Genomic DNA, 24,324 nt, shown 5'->3' on the forward strand with positions numbered 1-24,324 from the left:
ATTTAGAACAAGCTTCAGTTTGTTTATTGAAAAGGTTTTAAGAAAGTGTATTTAATGTTAATTAATTATATTTGAGAGGCAGCAATTTGTCTCTTTTAAGGTAATTTGGAATGAATAAAGTTGGTAAAAATAAGAGATTCAGTAAAATTCTTCAGAGAAATGTGACAAATATTTAGAAAATCTTTTCATTATTTGCTGTTTTTCAAAAAGTTATCTATTACTCTTTAAACTTTTTTTAAAACTCTACATTTATTTTTTTCCGATCACTCTTTACATAGACATATTTATACAGAAATGTCCAAAGAACTTGAACAGAAAAAAAAAAATTAAAAATTATTTTTTTAAAATTAACTTTGATACATTTAAGAAACTATTTAATCGAAAATGGGTAAAAAACTAGTTTTGTGATAACTCTGACAATTTCTCTTTTTCTCGCTTACAATTGTGTATTGATATTAAAAAAGGAAAAATCTGATTGATTAAAAAAATCTGAAAACATTGTATCAAAGTAAACTTTAGGACTGGTGCAAGATGGATTTAATCATGGAGATGGACATCGTTTTAGTCACGAACAGAATTTTCGAAAACGAAACTAAATTTTTCGTGAAAGATGGTATCGTTCAAAAAAACTTGAAAACACGAAAGTCTTTTTTTAATGAACAAATGAACTATTTTGAAAAACTATCGTTTTTTACAAAAAGGACGATTTTTGAAATGAATTTAAAAACTATTGTTTTTATCTAAAGAACGATTTTACTGAACGATTGTATAGTGAGAAAACGAACGAATTAAACGAAAAATATACATTAGTTTTAAGAACGAAGGAAATCAGTTTTTTTGAACGATTGTGAAAAACGAACGAAATGTGTCGTCCATGAATGAACGAAACGCGCACATCTCTAAACCTAGCGGACATGGCTGTTAGATGTGAGATGCTTGAAGAATATGTCAAGTGGATTGACAAAAGTACCCTTTGACCCTATAACTGAGTATTAAAAGAAATATATATCTTCTTATTTCTATCTTAACAAATGTTAAATTATTCCTTGTTCCTTCAGCATGAATAAAGAAAACCATATTTACTCTATTTTTAGGAAAAGAAAGGAGGAAGTCTCATTCAACCGTTATAAGACAGGTTTAGAGGAACCGTTGAGAATCGGAAATGTAGCACTTTTAAAAGCGGGTCACCTTATATTTACGACTAATGTCCTTTTAGAACCAGTTTTTTCGTCCAAATTTATTTTGTTGTCAATTTTGTAATAGTTTACATCCAACCCTATATATATGATGTGATTCAATGTATGATGAGATATGGTGGAAACGTGCAATTTCTTTATCTGTGGACATTGACAATTTGGTATTTTCGAGGTATACATGTAACGTATGCTGTATTGAGTCCGAGTGTACGTTAGCATATACTCCCGTTTTACGTCAATTGCAACACATATGAGAGATAAACACACTGAGTTCTCTGGCCTCGAGGATCAGGTAAAGATTTAGAATTAAAACAAGCATTTTATTTAAAAACTACATAAAACATGTAACATTACATTAAGGTCATTTTTTACTATTGATAGAATATCCAAATTTTGATTAGGTTTTAATTTTTTTTTACATATTCTGCATTGAATATAGATAAATATATATATAGTAAGATTTATGTTTAGATATCTAATAAATCGAAATATACACGTCAATGTGAAAATTTTGGAGTATTTTTAAAATCTGTTTCTTTTATTAGATTAGTTTTCTGCAAATAAAAAAATAATAAAAAGCTGATGAGTGGTAATATATAAATAAGGGATAAATATTATCCAGAAATATTTAGTTTTTGATAAAACTATTAGTAACATTTTTTAATATTCGTAATATTTATCTTATTTAAATTCCTATCAGAATGGCAAGAAAGCTATATCTGTTATAATATGATTTTAATTGTATTTTTTACATTTTTAATTGAGCTAGATTTAAAATTCTATCAATGCCAAACCACTGGGCACGATCTATACTGTTCTTTCAATGCGCCTTGCATGTAGGATTGTAAATCGTTTTTGAAAACGATCGTTAAACGATCGTTTTGTTTCGTGTTTCAATCGTTTTCAAGAACGATTGTTTTGTTTTTGGGAAAAAACGATCGTTTTTAAAAACGACCCACTCGTTTTGAACTTTTAGAAAACGAATAACGATCGTTTTTGAAAACGATCGTTTTTGAAAACGAACTTTATAAAAACGGTAGTTTTTGGAAAATCGATCGTTTTTTAAAAAAAATACATGCAACTTTATTGAATGTCGTCTTAAATGAAGTTAAAAAGTTGAGGGGGAGCTAAAACTTCATGATATTTTCTTAAAAACTACTCAATGATAAGTACAGATTTCAGGTAGATTTCCTCTCTTCGTTAACGATCGTTAACGAAGGGTCGTCGTTAACGATTTTTTGTGAAGGTTCGTCGTTAACGATCGTTAACGAAACGACGATTTTTATAAAAACGACCATTTTTAAAAAACAAACTTTTTAAAAAACGATGGTTTTAAAAACCCGTTTTCGATTTTTCGTCGTCGTTTTCATAACGAAATGATCGTTTTACAAAAAATAAAAACGTTAACATCCCAACTGCATGACCATTGTTGCTAGAACAGAAAGCAACCTATATCTTACAACGTACATTTTGAAGGGAAAATATACAATTTATGAGTTTTTTAATGACTGCACTGAGAGGAAATCTTGTTGCAACAAAGAAATGGTTTCCAGAAATAGATTGCAAAGCCATAATAAGTATATCTACTTTGTCTCTAGTTCAAATCTATATAATAAAGCTCTTTGCGTATATATATATATGCCAGCGATAGAGGGCCACACGGCTAGACCGAATGGGCTGACGTTTTTTTAAGGAACCCTTGAGTTACCTTAGTTACCTTCGCCCTCGGGGTAAAAAAGGCTAAAAGATCGTTTTTTTTCTTCAAAATTATTTTTTTTTATTCGAAATTATTTTTTACCAACATTGGAATTTTCTTAAAATTTGATTTAAAAAAATTCCACGGGCAGCGCAGGACACTTCAGCTAGTGTATCCTAAATTTTGAAAGTTTAATAGATTTTCATTGTTCATAACTACTATCTAGAAATTGGGTCCGTTTTAAGCAGGGGGCGGAAAGGTCATGTGTGTGTGTCTGTACCAAAAGAGTGTGTGTCAGTTTACTGTACCAAAAGTTTGTACTGTAGGTTTATACAGTACGTAAGAATCTCGGGATTTGTACAGTCTAGGAGAGTACATTTGTTTATTGTTAATTGTTTACTTAAACATATGTTTAATATACATTTAATATATTATTTACATATTTAAGTCAACACTATAAAGCCAAATTTTCATGCAAAGAATATAATTTTATTAAAGTTTACAATAAACTACTCGTTATTCTAATTTAATTATAATCGACGACATTGTACCTACAATTTCCTTGACTGTAGTCATGTTGTGTGTCTGTACCAGAAGAGTGTGTGTCAGTTTACTGTACTGGTCTGCAAAGCAGTGCGACTGGCTTTCTCTTGCCGGACCAGCGCCATTTCCTTTCCCTTTATTCCTGTTCCCTGGTTTTAAGCATTTATGGTGCAATTTTTACGTTAAACATATTTCAAATGTAATGCTTAATGAGTTTGTTTTTGTTACATTAAGCTAATTTTCTAAATTCCCAAAAACAATATTTTTAAAATCTCTTAGAAAAGCATTTTGGCTAAAACCGTTGGTAAGCTTTTTCATTAAGTAGCAAGTCATTTGAACAAGCTTTCAACAATATATTAAAAGTTACAATATTTATAAATCTACCAAATAAAACAAAGTTCAACAATTTTACAAACGGTTATACAAATTTTTACTTAATATGTAATATAATTATTATAGCGCTTGGCACCCTTCTTCTTTTCAATCATTTTCAAACATGGCTGATTTTCTCCAGGGTTGGCAATCTTTAATTTTAGTTTATCTGTTTCAGATCTTTAGAAATAGGTAGGTACGTTAGTAGTGTACATTAAAGATCAATCCTGGCATCAGCATACACGAACTTTATGATCTTTTCTATGCATAATGATTTTTTTAACATTTTTGGAGAAAAGTACAGTTTATCTTTTTCAGATCTTCAGAGCTTCTGATAGCTTACCAAATCATGATCTACTGAACTATATAGTTGATCTTATTATGATCTACTGAACTATAGTTGATCTTATCATGATCTACTGAATTATAGTTGATAGTATCATGATCTACTGAACTACATAGTTGATCTTATCATGATCTACTGAACTATATAGTTGATCTTATCATGATCTACTGAACTATAGTTGATCTTATCATGATCTACTGAACCATAGTTGATCTTATCATGATCTACTGAACTATATAGTTGATCTTATCATGATCTACTGAACTATAGTTGATCTTATCATGATCTACTGAACTATATAGTTGATCTTATCATGATCTACTGAACTATAGTTGATCTTATCATGATCTACTGAACTCTAGTTGATCTTATCATGATCTACTGAACTATATAGTTGATCTTATCATGATCTACTGAACTATATAGTTGATCTTATCATGATCTACTGAACTATAGTTTATCTTATCATGATCTACTGAACTATAGTTGATCTTATCATGATCTACTAAGCTATAGTTAATCTTATCATGATCTACTGAACTAAGCATAATTAATCTTATCAGGATCTCCTGAACTAAGCATAATTAATCTTATCAGGATCTCCTGAACTAAGCATAATTAATCTTATCAGGATCTCCTGAACTAAGCATAATTAATCTTATCGGGATCTCCTTAACTAAGCAAAATTAATCTTATCAGGATCTCCTGAACTAAGCATAATTAATCTTATCAGGATCTCCTGAACTAAGCATAATTAATCTTATCAGGATCTCCTGAACTAAGCATAATTAATCTTATCGGGATCTCCTTAACTAAGCAAAATTAATCTTATCAGGATCTCCTGAACTAAGCATAATTAATCTTATCAGGATCTACTAAACTAAGCATAATTAATCTTATCAGGATCTCCGTTAATGATAATATTCTCATGTTGATTATCTCCTCTTGCCTCTATGTTTACAACCACCTAGATCAAAATAAAAATCAATATTTAGACAAATTTATTAAAGTTTACTCCCCGCCTCCGAATTTTTTTGTCAACCATGAAAATCTCTTTTTTTGTTTATCAAACATTTTTGCAAATCATTCAAAATTATTTTTTGTTGAAAAAATATTTCAATGTTAGATTTAGGTTAGAATTAAACTATGTCTGGATATTTCTGCCTCTGAATGCATTAACGTACATTGAGGGAGATTGAGAAGGGGAGAAGGGGAGGNTATTGCTCAAATTATGCAGTGTAAACTGACCTATTTCACTTAATTACTGATTTAATATCTTATTAGTAAAGGTATTTGCTTTCTAACAACACCAAATGCACTTCAATATTGCTCAAATTATGCAGTGTAAACTGACCTATTTCACTTAATTACTGATTTAATATCTTATTAGTAAAGGTATTTGCTTTCTAACAACACCAAATGCACTTCAATATTGCTCAAATTATGCAGTGTAAACTGACCTATTTCACTTAATTACTGATTTAATATCTTATTAGTAAAGGTATTTGCTTTCTAACAACACCAAATGCACTTCAATATTGCTCAAATTATGCAGTGTAAACTGACCTATTTCACTTAATTACTGATTTAATATCTTATTAGTAAAGGTATTTGCTTTCTAACAACACCAAATGCACTTCAATATTGCTCAAATTATGCAGTGTAAACTGACCTATTTCACTTAATTACTGATTTAATATCTTATTATTAAAGCTATTTGCTTTCTAACAACACCAAATGCACTTCAATATTGCTAAAATTTCGTCTTACTATTTTACAGTTTTGTGGTTATCACTGTATCTTTGTCTTAATATATGTATAGGTATATATTTCAGTTTTCTTTTCTTAAAATCACCCTGTGCGCTACCCATCGCTAGATTTTTCTTAAACCGTTGGGTTCCGGCAAGCAAAATGTCTCGGCAATAAAAACCAGGTAATGGCTCTTATTCTTATTAAAATTCTATAAGAGTATTAGATAGGTTTAACTGATTTCAGTCAATTTCGATATGTTACACACATCGCTAGGATTTCTTCTGCAGAACAGAAATATATCTTATAAATGGAAATATAAATATTCTTTAAGTCGATGGGCATTTTGCTCTCTTTAAAAAAATACAGAAAAAAATTATTCTAATACGTCTCAAATTGAAATGATAGTATTTCTGAGAATATTTATTATAATCGGATTTACAAATAAACAATTTAATTTTTAATGGCCATGTTATTTAAATATTTTAATATATTTATACAACATTTTTTCACAAAAAAAATACAAGTATTTAGCAAAGAAGCTGAATATTCTCCACAAACTCTAACTTTAGATCTATGCAACCTATTGGCTTAAAACTTTGAAATTTGAAAACTATGAATGTTTCTAGAACAAATAATAAAAGTTTGAAATATCCAAGGTTTTTACGATAAGGTTACCAAGATATGTAGATGGGAGAGTTTTATATTAAATGATTTATTTTAATTGAACTGAGTTAAAAATAAAGATAAATTGTGAGACCAAAAAAATGTATTTCTCATTACAGTTCTTGACCATGGTCACTGGTCAGCTGAGCAAAGTTTGTTGAGGGGTGTACATTTTCTTTGAAAAAATTCCCCCCCTTTATTTTGAAAACTTTTTTTCTCTCCAGGAAGTTACAGGTTTTTGATGTCCAATTTTTCATGTTTTACCAAGATCTTTAAAAATCATTACCAATCCAGATATTTGTTTAATTTTAATTTTACCTCTGTCGCCTGTGGGCATTTGCAAAAGTCAGCTTTTCCACAGCTTAGATATTTGCACATAATTTGCCTAAAAAATGGAAATTAATGATCAGATCTGTAAACTTTTATGAAATCATTGGCAACCGTTTAAAATTAAGATTAAAATTGCCTTTTTGCAAGAATAAAAGTAGGACAAAAATAATTTGTTTTAATTTACTAGACCATATTCACGATTATAAACAAGAAAACCAGCAAGATTTAAATGTTTATTGATTTTGTCATTAAAAGTATAAGGATTAAACGAATTTGAATCAGTTTTTATTGGCTATTCAAACTGCCAACAACCTTCAGGAACACTTATAATCAAAATGAGTTCAGCTGGTTCTAAGGTTAAACAAGTGTTACTGTTTTAATCTATTTAACCTGTGACCTTTGGGGGTAATTTTAAATCAAATCTTTTATTTTTAATTTGGAATAACCAACTAAAAACTAAAATTTTACTGAAAATTGGGCTGCGTCTGGCTGTTCTGATGTTTAATGTAAACAAAAAATTCACGTGACTAGTAATGTCTAATTTAAAATGAGAATGTTTTTATTATCGATGGTGGAATTGCAAAGAAACATAGAAAGATAATGCAAAATTAGTATTTTAGTAAGCTGATAATTATTTAAATCATACATAATTAAAACTGAATCCACCACTCAAAATGTATTATTCAAGGTCTGAAATCTGGAAAACTGTGGAATAGGAAGACGACTATATGATTTTAAATAACCAAAACTGAATTCACTCAAAACGTATCATTCAAGGTCTGAAAAGACGACTATATGATTTTAAATAATCCAATGAACATGAACCACAGCAATGTAATCGTTCAGTGTACACAAACCCATTTAATTTCATGAGTCGAATTTTAACTTACTCAAAAAAACGATTCGCTTTTGTAACAACAGCAAAAAACAAATAAGATTGCTCAAATATCGTCTTCTATTCCACAGTTTAATGGTGAACCTGAACTGTCCTCCAACACAACTGTAGATGAAGAGGTTAGCTGAGGAGTTGACACACAGTAGAACCTGCAGATATACAAACATAACTATCATTCATTCATTCATTCATTCATTGATTAATTTATTAAATGATGTTTCAATAATTAATTGTTTGATTAATTCATTATTTGATTGTTTAATTCATTCATTAATTGACTGATTAATTCATTCTTTGATTGATTGATTGATTCATTCATTCATTAACCAATTCATTACTCAACTAATTCATTTATCAACAAATTCATTTATCAACCAATTCATTTATCAACCAATTAATTTTTCAACAGATTTACCTGTCAACCATATCATTAATCAACCAATTCATTACTGAACCAATTCATTTATAAACCTATTGATTAATCAACCAATTCATTAATCAACTAATTCATTAATGAACCAATTCATTAATCAACCGATTCATTTAACAACCAATTGATTAATCAACCAATTGATTAATCAACTAATTCATTAATGAACCAATTCATTATTTATCTGATTCATTTATCAACTTATTCATTAATCAACCAATTCATTAATCAACTAATTCATTAATGAACCAATTCATTATTCAACTGATTCATTTATCAACCTACTCATTAATCAACCAATTCATTAATCAACCTATTCATTAATCAACCAATTCATTACTCAACCAATTCATTTATCAACCTTTTCATTAATCAACCAAATAATTTATCAACTCTTTCATTAATCAACCAATTCATTTATCAACCCATTCATTACTAAACCAATTCATTAATCAACCTATTCATTAATCAACCTATTCATTAATCAACCAATTCATTACTCAACCAATTCATTAATCAACCTATTCATTAATCAACCAATTCATTAATCAACCTATTCATTAATCAACCAATTCATTACTCAATTTATTCATTAATCCACCTGTTCATTAATTAACCAATTCATTAATCAACCAATTGATTTATCAACCAATCTATTAATACTTCAATGCTAGAACTAGTCGAACTTATCAACTACTAACCCAAACAACAAAACAATGAGGAAACAAATCAACTAAGAAAATAATCAACCAAATCGAATCAAAAATCAACTAAAACTAATCAACCAATCAATCAAAATTCATTCAAATTTTTTAATTTAAATTTATTGTTTTCTATTGTGTTTATTGATTTATAATTCTAGTTTTGAATTATAATTGCGCTTCAGATTGAAACTAATTTCCTTGAAATCATTTTACTATTTCATTACCAAAATCATTTAAAAACTTTAATTTCATTTAACCCACTAAACTCTACAGGGTGTGTTTAAAAATTAAAAAAGCCTAATTTTTGAATATATTTTCGTAGTTTTGGTTAAAACAAACAACTCGTAAGCTATAAAATTTTTTTTTCCACATCTTGAAAATTTCAAGAATTATTAATGCCGAAAAAAATGAAAATTGTTTCAAGTCTACAGTTCATGAGTTATTAGGAAAAAGATATAAACACACAAATGATTTTAAAACGCAAATAAAACATGCTAAAACAATGTTAAAATTATTTTTGAAATTTTATTTAAAAAAGATTTTACACCGCAAAAAAATAAATCGGTTTAGAGTTCAGACAACTGTTTTTTAGACGAAAAGTGTGGTTTATATTTATTAAAGATAGTTTAAGTTTGTTTTCCAGTCTTTTATCTAAAATGTTTTCCAATAAAGAAAAATTAATGAACTTGAAGGGACAGTAAGCGCAATTTCATGTTACCTTACATGCAATACCTTCCACATTATTGAACAGATAAAGGTTTAAAGAGTACCGTTGTGAATGCAGACACTAAACCCTTCAGAGTTCACTTTGAATATCGAGATCAATGTTTGATCTCGATCTTTTCTTAATCTGCAGATTAATTTAATCTTTATTCGATATCCCGTAGTGTAATTGTACCCTGAAGGTACAACTTAAAGGTTAAAGCATTGATCCTCGAATCAAGTGTGTCCATAGTGGATATAGAGATCATACAATCTATTGGGATTATGAGTATCAAATAGTTCCCAGCTCAGAGGTCGCAACTATTGTGTGGAGCTTAGTTAATCTTAAACGCTTGATCTCGATATCAAATTTCGAATTTTGCGACAATTAATGTTATCATTGCAGGCAATGTCCACCAAGATATATCGAAGAGGAATTAAAATTAAGATAAAGATAATTCACAATACAAAAGTTCTGACTCCAAATAAATGTTCATTAATTCAGAACTTTAAGAACAATTGGCTTTCTAATTGTTGACGCTTTTCATTATTCTCAGGGGAAAAAATAAAATAAACTTCTATTTTTATTGATTTCAAGTTCATTCATTTTTAAATGAACTTGAATCTTGACTGAACTCTCAAGACAACAAAGGGTCCCAAGATAAACTGTGGATCAGACAGACGATTGATACACCCAAGATAGACCCAAGATAGACCCAAGATAGACTCAAGATAGACCCAAGATAGACCCAAGATAGACTCAAAATAGACCCAAGATAGACCTAAGATAGACCCAAGATAGACCTAAGATAGACCCAAGATAGACCCAAGATAGACCCAAGATAGACCCAAGATAGACCTAAGATAGTCCCAAGATAGACGCAAGATAAACCCAAGATAGACCCAAGATAGACCTAAGATAGACCCAAGAGAGACCTAAGATAGACCCAAGATAGACCCAAGATAGACCCAAAATAGACCCAAGAGAGACCCAAGAGAGACCTAAGATAGACCTAAGATAGACCCAAGAGAGACATAAGATAGACCTAAGATAGACCCAAGAGAGACCTAAGATAGACCCAAGATAGACCTAAGATAGACCTAAGATAGACCCAAGATAGACCTAAGATAGACCCAAGATAGACCTAAGATAGACCTAAGATAGACCCAAGAGAGACCTAAGATAGACCCAAGATAAACCTAAGATAGACCTAAGATAGACCCAAGATAGACCTAAGATAGACCCAAGATAGACCCAAGATAGACCCAAGATAGACCTAAGAGAGACCAAAGATAGACCTAAGATAGACCTAAGATAGACCTAAGATAGACCTAAGATAGACCTAAGATAGACCTAAGATAGACCTAAGATAGACCTAAGATAGACCCAAGAGAGACTTAAGATAGACCTAAGATAGATCTAAGATAGACCTAAGATAGACCTAAGATAGACCCAAGAGAGACCCAAGAGAGACCTAAGATAGACCCAAGAGAGACCCAAGAGAGGCCTAAGGTAGACCCAAGTTTTGATTTTAAAAATACAATGAACATGAAACAAATCAATTGAGTTTACACATAACATTTGAACTCAACACTTTGATAGACAACCTACGGTTAAAACGTTTTTTTCAGTTATCAATAAAAAATAGGACTCCTTGTCCACAGTTTTATGGCCTCCACTGTATAGTCTGTATGCCAGGGTAGGCATTTGTTGGGACAAATTTAAGAGAATTTCATTTACATATTGGCAACTGCAATACACTAAGGAGTAAACGAAATTTGTCCAGGAGTGGGATGAACAGTTTGACCTTCCAGGGTTGAGATGTAAGCCTCCATGCGAACCATACAATAATTTAAAATACGGAGCGAATTCATGTTCATTTAATATATAAAACCCGAATTACAGGTGTTTGACGAGAAAGTCTGATGTGTTAAAAAGAATGTGGCGGATTCTCTGTTTATCTGAATGATGAACTAACCTGACTACAGAAGCCTAGAATAAGACTCCAGATTGGAAATCCCATCAGTGAAGTATTCCTGACAATTTAAGATAAATCAAACTAAACCTTTAAATCTTAAACAAAGGAATCAGAAGGGGGGGGAGAGGAGGATATTAAAAGTTTTAACATTATAACGGGAGTTGCAATGTCTATTCTCTTCTTTTACTTATAACCTTCACTGTTCTTACCGACTACACTTGTTATCCAGTCCTTACTAACTTCACGATTCATCCTTTAATTACCAACTTAACTTTTCAAACTTTATTTACCAGCAAGACTTATCATGTATGCATGGTCATTAGTACTTAACGGAACCCAATACACTTTAAACTATTAATTAATGACTCAACCTTTCTCTCTGTACATATAAAACACATTTTTTAAAAAAACTACTCTTGTCACCCTATTCTTACCCTTTACGCTTGTCATCCTGTACTTACACACTTCTATTGTCCACCTGTTCTTACCCACTAAGCTAGTCCCCTTGTACTTACCCACCTCACTTGTCAACCTGTTCTTACCCACCACTCTCGTCACCCGTTCTTACTCTTTACGCTTGTCACCCTGTACTTACCCACTTCACTTGTCACCCTGTACTTACCCTGTACGCTTGTCATCCTGTTCTTGCCCTCTAAGCTTGTCATCTGTTCAGACCCACTTCACTTGTCATCCTGTACTAACCTTCTACGCTTGTCACCCTGTTCTTACCCTCTAAGCAATTGTCATGCACCTTGTACTTACCCTCAACGCTTGTCACCCAGTACTTATCCTCTACGCTTGTCACCCTGTACTTACCCTACACTGAACCACTCCACCTACCATGATGCACTTACCCACTTCACTAGTCAGCCTGTACATAGCCTCCACGCTTGTCAACCTGTTATACTTACCCACTACACGCTTATCAGCCTGTTATACTTACCCACTACGCTTGTCAGTCTGTTATACTTACCCACTACGCTTACGTCGTTGGTTTAAACTAAATATGAATATCCTTATGAGCACTCTAGAATAATTTGATTCTAAGTGTTGAATAAATGTGCCTGGGCAGATTGCAGATTATGAAGATTAGAACTATCATCATAAGTACAGTGCTGAGATGTTCATCATACCTCTTCCTTCCTCCCCTCCTGCTCCTAAATTAAAAAATTAATTTGTTACTGTTGAGTTTTAGGATGATATCCCCGAAAGAGGATCATAAAATAGACGTTATTATAAATGACCCTTTATTTGGAGTGGGGGTGTCTGACTTACAACATTACTTTTTAAACCTGGACCGATCAACGACGGACATGTCCTTATTTATCTACAGAATTCTTGATTTACATTTAAACAATATTAACATTAAAACCGGTTTTTGGGGGATTTGAGACGCGGCTTAAATTCATTAAATTCGGACACTGGTTACCAATTATTCACAAACATTTTTTGCAGATTTTCTAGAATTATTATTGAAAAGACATTTTCAGAATTTGAAGAACTCTGCGAAAAAATTCATAAATTCAGAGAAGATAAGAAATACAATATAATAATGAAAACAAAATAATCGATTTTAGCATTTATTTATTAACAAATTTCTTTTGATAAATATGTTCCTAACCATCTAATTAGATTACTGTATAATTTTTACTTTATTTTTCGTTGTCGTTATTTAATAATTTTTAAAAAAATCTAAAAACGTATCCACCCCCAAAGTAGGAGTTTTGAACGTCGAATTTGCGCTCAAACTCAGGAATTACAGATCTTTAAAAAGTTTAATATGTCTCAATGAATCCGACAGAAGTTTTCCACAACACTGCATACTCAGTTCAATTACCTTACATATTCGGTCACTCTCTTTAAAGGACACCATTGTGAATCAAAATACCACATTTTATTTTTAAATGGAGGGGCACTTAAAATTATATCTATACTCTCGTTTTTCAATTTCCAAGTGGAGACTTAATCTCAACCTTAATCTTAATCCTTAATTAAACCCTGGCCAATACTATCTATTCCCGAGATATATGAGTTTTCACATTAGAATTGTTATGCTTACACACCAGAATAAGCTTACAGACCATAATAAGTTAAAAACATTTTTAATAATAAAAATTTGCCAATTGCTTCTTAACAACTACTGCTAAAATTTAGTGCTTAACAATTCTGAGATAAAGATGGAAAGGGCTACAGAAACAGTTAAAAGTAGTTAGTGAGGTAAAATCAATGGCCAAGACCGTGTGACACTTTAAAGTTGACCCAGTCATGAAAATGGAAGCATCAGTCTAAATCTTTGTGACTTTGATCATTGAAACCTTAATCTTAACAATAATGTGAGAGATAACGTCGTTCTTCTAGCTTTAAAACTATTTAATTCTGTTAATTTCTCCATTGCTGGAATAAGCAATGCGCATGACCCTTTTAATGAGAATCTACAAATTAAAATAATCATTTTTCAAAAAGAAAGATATTTATTAATTCATACTTGATCTGACAAAGCTTTTCTGGGTACCGTTGTTAATGCCACTCTATCAAATAAAGTTTAAAGTTTAAAGAGTCTCATACTCTGGTCCCCCTGTAGATTTATATTTTTATAAAAGTGATGAAGTGAGACGAGAATAAAACAGTGTTGAACCAGCATGAATGTGTTCCTTAAGTCCGCCATTTTGTTAAATAAATGTAAAATATGTAAAATCTGGGATTATATTACAAAACTGATCTTCACAGTTAATCCTCTAGATTTATGGCTCTACAATCCATTTACCAGATAGATCTAACACACTGGACCAATATGGGCTCATATATTATTAAAGGGACTGGTTCTAATTTTAAGAGGGGTATGCACGTACACTTTGAACAATGGGTAGTATATCGTCGTTTTCTTTTTTGAAAAGTAAAGAAATAAAAAGTTATCAATGTTCAGAGAAAAACGATATATAAATATAAGGCTTAAAGGGTGCTGTTGTAAATCCGATACCCCCCTCTCTTGTGGTTTCGAATATAACTTAATATTATAAAAATATGCGAAAATATTTTCCCTTCAACAACTTTATATCTTTATTTCATAGATGTGTAAGATATAAGTTTATGCGCAGATGGTGTTTTATCACATCCGTTTCCAAACCAAAATTGGAAATAAACAATTGGATGACACACCTACTACTCTAAGCATAAAAAGGGATTATTCCTGAAACTAAGAAGGACTATTTACAATCTTATAATTATTTGGCAACTATATTATTCAATATTCATGTTATTTTAAAGTTCTAAGATTGATCTAAAGCATGATGAAGCGTATTATATCGTATGTTGTATTAGCATTTAAATGTTTTGTTAGATCGACTCCATGAAAAGTCAGGGGTGTTTATTTTTTAGAAGTACCCCCCCCCCTCCCTGGAGAGAAAAAAGAAAATTGGACATTACATAATTTATTTACTCTAATTCAGCGTAAAAAAAATATCAAATACCGAACAGCAGTATATCTAAAACCTGACAGCTGAATATCGAATACCTGACAGCTGAATATCCAATACCTATCAGCAGTGTATATAAAACATGACATCTGAATATCGAATACCTGACAGCTGAATATCGAATAACTGACAGCTGAATATCTAAAACCTGACAACTGAAATATTGAATATCTGACAGCTAAATATCGAATACCTGACAGCTGAATATCGAATGCCTGACAGCTAAATATCGAATACCTAACAGCAGTGTATCTAAAACCTGACATCTGAATATCTAATATCTGACATCTAAATATCGAATACCTGACAGCTGAATATCGAATACCTAACAGCAGTGTATCTAAAACCTGACATCTGAATATCGAATATCTGACAGCTGTGTATCTAAAACCTGACAACTGAATATTGAATACCTGACAGCAGTGTAAATCTTGAAGTTAAGAAATGAGATGACGAGAACAGGAACAACTCCAAGAACCATTAATCTAGATAAACTAGAAATAAAATCTTCATATCCAAGACTGCAAAAAAATATTATTGAAATGATAAGGTTAAAGTCTATTGTCTATGTAGATGAAAGATCACTGTTTGTTTATACAACGTTATCCTAATACAAATATTTGTTTCTAAAAAAATATTCCAAACAAAAACACAAAGATATTAAAACTGGAAGGGGTCAAGAAATATTGAAATAATCTGTTAACAGAATTAAACCATAGATTGACGAAATAACTTTATATACAATCACAGGACTTAGAAATATCTAGCTATAGGAAATTAATTGTACATTGCTCCCTATATAGTTGTTGACTTTAAAAAAGTCAATACGATAAAATAAAAGAGATCTAAAGGTATTTCAATCTTTATTTATGAAAAACAAAAGTGTTATGAAATATTTTCCCAAGTGGGGTTAAAATTGGTTGGTTTAGAAATTAATAAGGAAACTATAGACGAATATCAGCTGGAAGGTGTTTGTATAACTTCATGATGGTAGTGTATAACTACATATTGGTGGTGCAGATCAACTAGAACTGGAACAACAGGTTTCTGCTCTCTCCAGGTTATTAAACTCATTATTAAACTCATTAGAGTTGAGATTATCCTCTTGTGGAGGAGAGTTAGAACCCTTGGAACAGGGTGAGTATCCTCTTGTAGAGGAGAGTTAGAACCCTTGGAACAGGGTGAGTATCCTCTTGTAGAGGAGAATTAGAACCCTTGGAACAGGGTGAGAGATCGCGGTTTTATCAGTTTCGAATATGAGGGAATGCATCTCAATGTTCGCCTGATAATTTTGGAACTCTTGGAACAATGTTGAGCTGGATGTAAGCATCGTCTGTTGGTAGCTAGGTATCTGCATCATCACTATGAAGGAGCCAGGATTGCTCCCTGAGACGGAGTTGTGATCATCTCCAGTGTTCTCCGCTGACTGCCGGGGCTGGGATCTGTAGAGGGGGGGGGGAGAAGAAGCGGGGTTTGACATGTGGGCACTACATGGAGGAAATGGATCTTGAGTACACATACATCTAGAGAAAAGGCTACGGCATTTGAGTCGGAAAAATCGTCTTCCTTATATTTCGAATTTATTTTAACAATAGTATATACAATGGAGTTCCAACTTTGTTTTTCTCCAAAAATGGATTTTATTTATTATTCATTTGTTTTCAAACTTTTATCAAATAAACAGTGAGGAAAATAACGTCACTTTTCTGCCTGAAAAAGACATAAATTTTATTCGATTTCTTTCATTGCCCCTTTTACAGAGAACCACAATAAAAAATCATAATTTTTTGAACAAATAAATCAAACATAGAACTTAAATGACCTTGAAAGTCCATTTATATTAAATGAAGAAGATAATTTTGTACATTTATTGAAAAAGAATAAGCCGATCATAAAAATGAATAACAGCAATAATTATATTTTCTGGTTTTAAGGCGAAGTTAAAAATCTGTTATTAAAGTTTCTTTATTAAATAACATTATTAATGAAATTGAAAAATGGAAATTTTTGTTGCAGTCTATATTACGTCACCGGGAACTTCAGCCAATGGCATTGCAGTATTGTTGTCACGTGATACAGATGAAATCACGTGACCAGTATACTGCACTGACATTGGCTGATGGTCTGGTGACGTACTACAGACTATATAGACTATATGTAATAATATTATCAATTATATATATCAATTAATGCAAAATAAAAATTAAAAAATTTATAATAGGAGCAAGCCTGAGATTCTCAGGCTCTGTGGGATATAATCGTTTTCAGATTGGTTGCGTATTTGCTGAATATGATCTGTTTATACCTACTACTTTTATACAAAATTGTATATACAGGAATTTTCGTAAAATTTTGACGCAGTTTTATATCAATTTCTCGAGTCAGGAACATCAGACGATGTCCTATATGTATCGTTCAACACCTGAGATTCTCAGGTTTCATCCTATACCCCCTTTCATTTTTCCTTTACAGTACCTTTAAAATCAGATTTTTGTGAAAACCTTAATTTTGAATAGATAGAACTTGCCCAAGAAGAAATCAGGGGTTGAATTGAGAGCTAATGAACAATTCTAAATTTAGTTCGTTACATATAGACATAGCAAAGACTATCAAAATGTGGGGAAAAAATATTGGATGAAATTACAGATCCACCCAAAAAAATCTTAAATCAAGTAAACAAGTAAACAAGTAAACAAGTAAACAAGTAAAACCTAACTAAGACATAAGCATAGTTTATTTTGTTACCTGTGCCAATTCTAGAAGTCGTTACATAGATCTCAGCATACCCAATGCCCCCCTGAAGGTTGTTAAATAGTTGTACCTGGCCCAGTTGTGGTAGTACGTTACATAGAGCTCCGAGGTTCTAAGTTCAGTAATATCAAGATGTATATTCTCTCCGATAAAAACAATCTAAAAGTATTGAGTATTTTCAACAAAATCCTTATATCTTTGCTGCCCAATGTCGTAGATTCTAGATTTCTGTTGGATAAGTTTATAAAAAATAGAACATTTCTTTATGATAAAAGTGTTTGTATTTTCTCTATTCAAAGGGACTGTATACGTAATTTCGCAACAATTGCTTAAACAACGGTACAATTGCTTAAAAACATTTATCTGATCAAGACTGAATTAGATATCAACGTTTTTTGTGTTTTTAAAACTGTTTATTTTTTATTTGTGGTTCTCTGTAAAAGTGACATGCGCATTTCTTGTTTCAGAAATATTGGAGAAATTAAACACACTTGTTAACGCGTGTCCAACGACGTTATATCCCAAATTAAGGTTTCAAGGATACTGTTGTTAATCAGAAATATTGGAGAAATTAAACACACTTGTCAACGCGTGTCCAACGACGTTATATCCCAGATTAAGGTTTCAAGGATACTGTTGTTAATCAGAAATATTGGAGAAATTAAACACACTTGTCAACGCGTGTCCAACGACGTTATCTCCCAGATTAAGGTTTCAAGGATACTGTTGTTAATCAGAAATGCCCTCTTTAAATGTCGAGTCATTTGAAAATACGACACACTGTGTATATAGCAAATTCCTCGTAGGAATGTGTTGTGAGATAGAGGACGACATTTAATTCATTCAATGTCGGAGATGCTATATCAATTGGAGTACTGACAATCTGAACTAATGTTTAATTGATTTTTATTGCACCATATCGGGAATAAAAAAGCATTTAACATGCTTTGAATTTATTCAGGTTATTCAAATTAGGTTATAATTGATCCATAATTCAATCCTCATCCACAGAAAAGTCTTACATTATCAAATTTGATCAAACAAATAGTTTTTCAGATTAAAAATTAATTATTTACCGTTTTGACACACATCTTCATGTTTGTCATGCTGATTAGGATATCGAAATTTCCTTATACACCCTTCAAATTTGCACTTAAACATTTTTTCTAAATGATTATAAGCCCAGTTAAAACTTATATAGGCTAAAGCACAAATTAAGTAAGTGAACAGAACACTTAAGTAAAACTGAGAGTTAGTCCATTCTACCATTAGTCCAATTGATATAACACCAGATTATTACATCTCATGTTTCAGTAAATTAAATTAAACTTGAACAAAGTCAAGATTTAACACTGTTGTAATAAAGTACATTTTTACTTGTAAATATTGACACTTTGCGTATAAATGTACATTTTGTAAACATATTTGCTTCGAAAACTATTTTTCAGAGTTATATAACAAAAATCTAAAATATTTTTAAGAAGTTAATCTTAAATGTCGTCTTTTATCTTTCAACTCCATTCTTCAACAGTAGGAATTCATCTATATACGACAGAAACGCAATGTGACGAGGACAGTCCCTTTAAACTTTGTTCCACTGCTGTCAATGACTCAATTTATTCTGAAATAGTAATGTACAATTGAGCTTTTAAAAAGCATACATAAACAAAAGATATATAATGTACTGGCAGGCTTTGCCCATGGAATTAATTTTTTTTATTGAACTTTTTTTCCTTTGAAACCCCCCGGCCACCCATGAGTTTTCACAAAAAAATCAGCCCATTCGGTCCAGCCGTTTAGACGGTCAGAGGGAACATTTATACGAAAGTCTGGTTTTATTATATAGATAATTATATGTTTGTATTATTAAACATATATAAAAAGAATTTCGAAATTAAGAAAATTTTTGTTCGAAATAACAAAGAGAATGTTAGAAATATATAACTGCTTTTTTAATTTATAAGACGATAAAAAGAATTTTGAAAAAGAATGGATCCCTCGAATAAAACAGAATAAAACTAAATCACTAAATTCAGGCAAAATGTGACAGAAAAGTAAAATCTTGAAAAAGTTCAGTTTGAAAAATTAAGTGATTTTTCAAATGTTAGAATCAGGACAACAACAAAATATATTGATTTCTAGAAAGTGAAAATGTGAAAATTTTGCAAGGTTTTTTTATAGTTTGACAATGACATAATTGTCATAAGTTTTTTAATATTTTATTTTTCATAACGGTTTTTAGGGAGAAGGGGATGCAAATTTATCTTTAAAAATTTTTAACTATAAATTTTTTCTTACTCACCCTGCTTTCCAGAAACTTTGGGATGTTGAACAATATGGCAACTGCAACAAAATTAAATAAATAATTAAAAAAACATTTCATATTTCAAAATAAGTTGTTTTTTATGAAATGAATTAATCACTCGACGCAAACTCTAATATTTTGAATCTTTACGACCTGGTGATGATGTAAACCTGTCATATTTCAAACTTTGTGCACTTGATCTCATGGTTGGAAATCTCAAAGTTTCACAAATAAAATTGAAAAGATGTATCTAAGAATTAGATTTTATAAATAGAGGGAGGTGGCTGAATTGCGCAGACGTAGTTCAACCCATTTTATTGTGCGCCATGCACGGTTTAAGCTGAAGCAGTTCTGATCATTAGTTCTGATCAGTTTCTTAGATAAACTGCATCTTATTGAAATATTGAAGAAATTTTTATTTTTTAATTTTTTGTTTAATTAGTTTCCTAAGCAGACAGGGATGAGGTATCCAGCAAGTCGTCTTGAATGTGTTGTAGCGTCCATCATTACTCTGTACCAAACCAAACCAAATATTAATCAGAACTCATGAGATACATGTTAGAATATGAGAACATTTATATCGCGTATATGTATATGTACAGGGTGTATCTAAAAATAAAAGTACTTGATGCCAGAATCTCAATTCTGAACCGATTTTGGTATTTTTTGGACTTTAAAAGCATATATTTTTTCCCTACATATCAGAGCGCTTTTAAGAATTTTTTTTTTCTATGCATATCAAAACTTTCAGCCACTTACTGACCTGTTTGATTTCTTTTCCATGTCATATTCTTTTTAAAATGTACTCGTAAATAATTTAGCAGTTTCCGTTTTACAGGAACTGAGTTCTTCTCACACACTCTGATTTTTGCAACCCAATGTTATAGACCTCTGATATTTCAAACTATAAATTATTATTGACCAAATTGTTCCAGTTTGAAATATCAAAGGTTACACTTTCAGGTTGCAAAGATGTAAGGATTAGAAAATTTGAGCATTTCACATTTTTACAAAATTATTCTTTTTATGATTTGTTGCATAAAACAACAAAATCGTTTCTAATTAACGATCAATAATTTTATTATCTGCTTCCCTTAGGGCCAAGAGATAAAGAGCAGGATGAACCAAATTAGATAATCGTTTAACCACATAATAATTAAGCTTGTGAGAGAAAAAAGTATGTCAAGTGTTTTTTTAACACTCTTAATTTCCGATTGATACTCTATGGTGAAATGTGAACACACATATTTTCCCAGTGTATGTTTTTACTTTTACAAAAACAATGAAAAACAAAGAACTCGGAAAACAATTATCATTAGGTTTCTCTCCGGATATTCTTTAAACTCTTGAGACTTTCTGAGAAAATAGTTTCATTTTTAATTTTACCCTAATTACTTTTATGTCCCATAAATTGAGCTGAACTTAATATCATTAACCAGGGACCAGCTTTAATGAATAGAGAGAAGAAGCTGAACTATGTAGACTGAATTAAACCACTTTTCTTTTCTTTAGATTGGCTCAGCTCGTACTAACCTAGTCTCTCTATTAATCTAATCCAGTCCCAGAGCTGTAAAGATTTGAATGCACAGAAATGATTTAAATCGTTTTCCATAGCTTAAGATCATTGCGAACCAAGATGTGCACGCATTAAAATTTTGCAATGTATATGTTAAGGGCTAAAAAAACGTTAGTTGCTGGTGGGGTAAAGCCGAAAATCAATGATTTATCTAAGCAATCTTTCGTTGGCCAAATTCAATTTCAAAAGTTCCCTGCTCAAGAGTACTTTTATATAAATATATTTAATTGTTTTTAAATAAGAAACTTGAAACAACAGCTGAGAAAGACAGAGTTAAAGTTACAAACAGATAATAAACTAAAATTAACTAAAGTTTAAAAAAAATATTTCATGTCGAATTACAGGCATAGCTTTGAGACCTCGTAACTCCTCTAGTTTTTATTTACAATCAAGTGGGGAAAAGAAGACATGCTTGGTAGAAATTTAAAACTTTAAATTCTTTATTTTTAAAAGTTCTTCAGAAAGTTTAGAGAAAGTGGTTGTATTGAAAATAGATGAACTTTAAAGTTTAAAGTGAAGAGGTTTAATAGTTCAACATGTGTACTCTTCATATATACCAATGCACATAAAGTATAAACCGTTTTTAAATACTATTAACGAATTATTGAAAAAAAACGTTTTTTTTTTTTCATTTTTAAAATAAGCAAGTATCTTAAATTAACAAGTTGAAAAACATAAACTTGCAAGCTTAGCCTAGGCAGCATTGAGTGTGTTTACATTCCTACCAGAAACTGCAATACATTTTTGAAATTTCCTGTTGTATATTCCTTGGATTAAAGGGAGTGACCGTGTAAACATGATAGCTGAGCTGAGAATACACTATTGTAGAGAATTTTTTTCTGAATAATTTGAGATCTATTAGACGTTTTTACGATGTTAAATTGTTCAGCAAGAGCAAAAATTCGATTTAAAAATTGTCCTTGGCGCCCGCCTGCCAAATAGCTGGTGGCGCGGCACGTCTGCACAACAATACTGCACTCCCAGATCAACTACCATGTCTACACAGTCACTCCCTTTTAATAAGAAAAATAATTCAAATTTGGTTTCTCCCTGTTATAATCAAGTGGATGGTAGACAGCAATATATCTTTCAATTGCTATGGCCATTGTCATGTAGATCGAAGCTGAAATAGAGATTTATCTTTTTTTAGATGGATTTTTGCTTGATATTATTGCAAATATGTTTTTGTGTGAAAATTAATATTGTGAAGGATTCGCAAATCCCTCATAAGTCAAAAATTGAGATAGATTTGTATTTGAAAAAAGGAAATTAGTAGTGGCCACAAACTCTGATTTTTTAATCCCTACATATTAACATTGCAACCCGATGTCGTAGAAACGTTAATATTTAAACAAAGAAATAGTGTAAATTTAAAATGTCGAAGGTTTTCACCCTCAGGTGGCAAAGATATAGGGATTTAAAAATTATTTAGAGTTTGGGGCAAAAACGAATTTTCTTTATGTTATATAGTTTTGCTCTCAGCCTGAATCTATATATAAATTTGGCTTGTCTGTTTGTTTGTTTGTTTGTCTGTTTGTATCCAATAAACGTCAAAACGGTTGATCCGATCGGGCCCAATTTTTTTGTGGGACATCTAGGGACCCCAGGGAAGGTTAGGAATGATTGAAATTTTAAAAATTTGTGTTAAAAGTTTTTTATTTTTGTAAAATTTTGAAAATGCGCGAACAAATATTATGAAATCCGCAAACTTTTATTGTTTTTGTTTTATACTGTACAAAGAGAAGATGCTCACAGATAAAGCCACAATAAAAAGTTTAAATAGAAGATGGGCGCGATACGTCCTAAAAGCCTTAAAAGAAGGGCGCGAAGTGTCCTGAATTTCTAGTACTTATATAAATATCTGTGCGTATCAGATATTGTGTAAACCTTTGATACTTCAAAATTTGACTATTTGATATCTAATGTCATTTTAAATTTGAGATATGGAAAGTACGAGCTTTAATATCTGGTTATAAAGATATGAAGATTCTGTGTTTCAACTTGTGGTAAGTAATGAGCTACAAAGCCAGAGTTTTTTTGTTTTGTTTGGCATATCTGAAGACCCATATAGGTTGTCGAGTACTTGACAATCTATTTGTGAAGACCTATGAAGTTTGACCAACCTGTGAGCGCTATTGAGTTAAGTGGATGCAGAACATACGGGAACATGTAGAGATGTAGTATACTCTCCAACCCACACCGCCTGTACAGTCAGGATAATTAAAGATACTGTTCACGTTAATTCAAAGAGACCCTCCATCCTTGTCCGATTCAAAACAGTAGCAATTATATTTATGTTTGATCTTAGACGACTACTGGTGGCGGCATCGTTTTCATCTCCTTTATAATTATTCTAAGCTTTTGACCTTTCATTCTTGTCTGATTTACAACAATATTATTTAAATATTTGTTTAATTTATGGGCATTCTTTTCTTCGTCATTTTTAAGCATTCAAGGTTTTTCAGATTTAAAGGGAGATACCGGCTAGTTGAGCTGAAGTGCAGTATTGTAGAGAAAAACTTTAGGATTCTTTTTAAGAAATTTTTACAGTGTACAATTCTTGAATAAAAGCTTAAAACCTGATTTTTCCAGTTATTTTGAAAAATCGTTT

General features: G+C 31.2%; 1 protein-coding gene and 1 long non-coding RNA gene across 2 annotated transcripts; both read right to left on the reverse strand.

The window, feature by feature from the left end:
* Positions 1 to 6,885: 6,885 nt before the first annotated feature.
* LOC111713439 (uncharacterized) lies at positions 6,886 to 11,688 on the reverse strand. Its single transcript, XR_002767693.1, has 3 exons — positions 11,609 to 11,688; positions 7,878 to 7,942; positions 6,886 to 6,953 (listed from the first exon to the last, which is right to left on the reverse strand). It is a non-coding gene; the product is annotated as an uncharacterized LOC111713439 (long non-coding RNA).
* Positions 11,689 to 11,791: 103 nt separating this feature from the next.
* LOC111713437 (FMRFamide receptor) lies at positions 11,792 to 23,983 on the reverse strand. The gene is made up of 8 exons (XM_023488289.1): positions 23,837 to 23,983; positions 22,764 to 22,836; positions 20,584 to 20,648; positions 20,135 to 20,175; positions 17,903 to 17,991; positions 15,495 to 15,566; positions 12,673 to 12,765; positions 11,792 to 11,861 (listed from the first exon to the last, which is right to left on the reverse strand). Exons 1-8 carry the CDS (start codon positions 23,880 to 23,882, stop codon positions 11,792 to 11,794), a joined length of 549 nt encoding a protein of 182 aa, XP_023344057.1. The 5' UTR covers positions 23,883 to 23,983.
* Positions 23,984 to 24,324: the final 341 nt, after the last annotated feature.

This window comes from Eurytemora carolleeae, unplaced genomic scaffold, assembly GCF_000591075.1.
Source record: "Eurytemora carolleeae unplaced genomic scaffold, Eaff_2.0 scaffold1152, whole genome shotgun sequence".
Taxonomy (NCBI): domain Eukaryota; kingdom Metazoa; phylum Arthropoda; class Copepoda; order Calanoida; family Temoridae; genus Eurytemora; species Eurytemora carolleeae.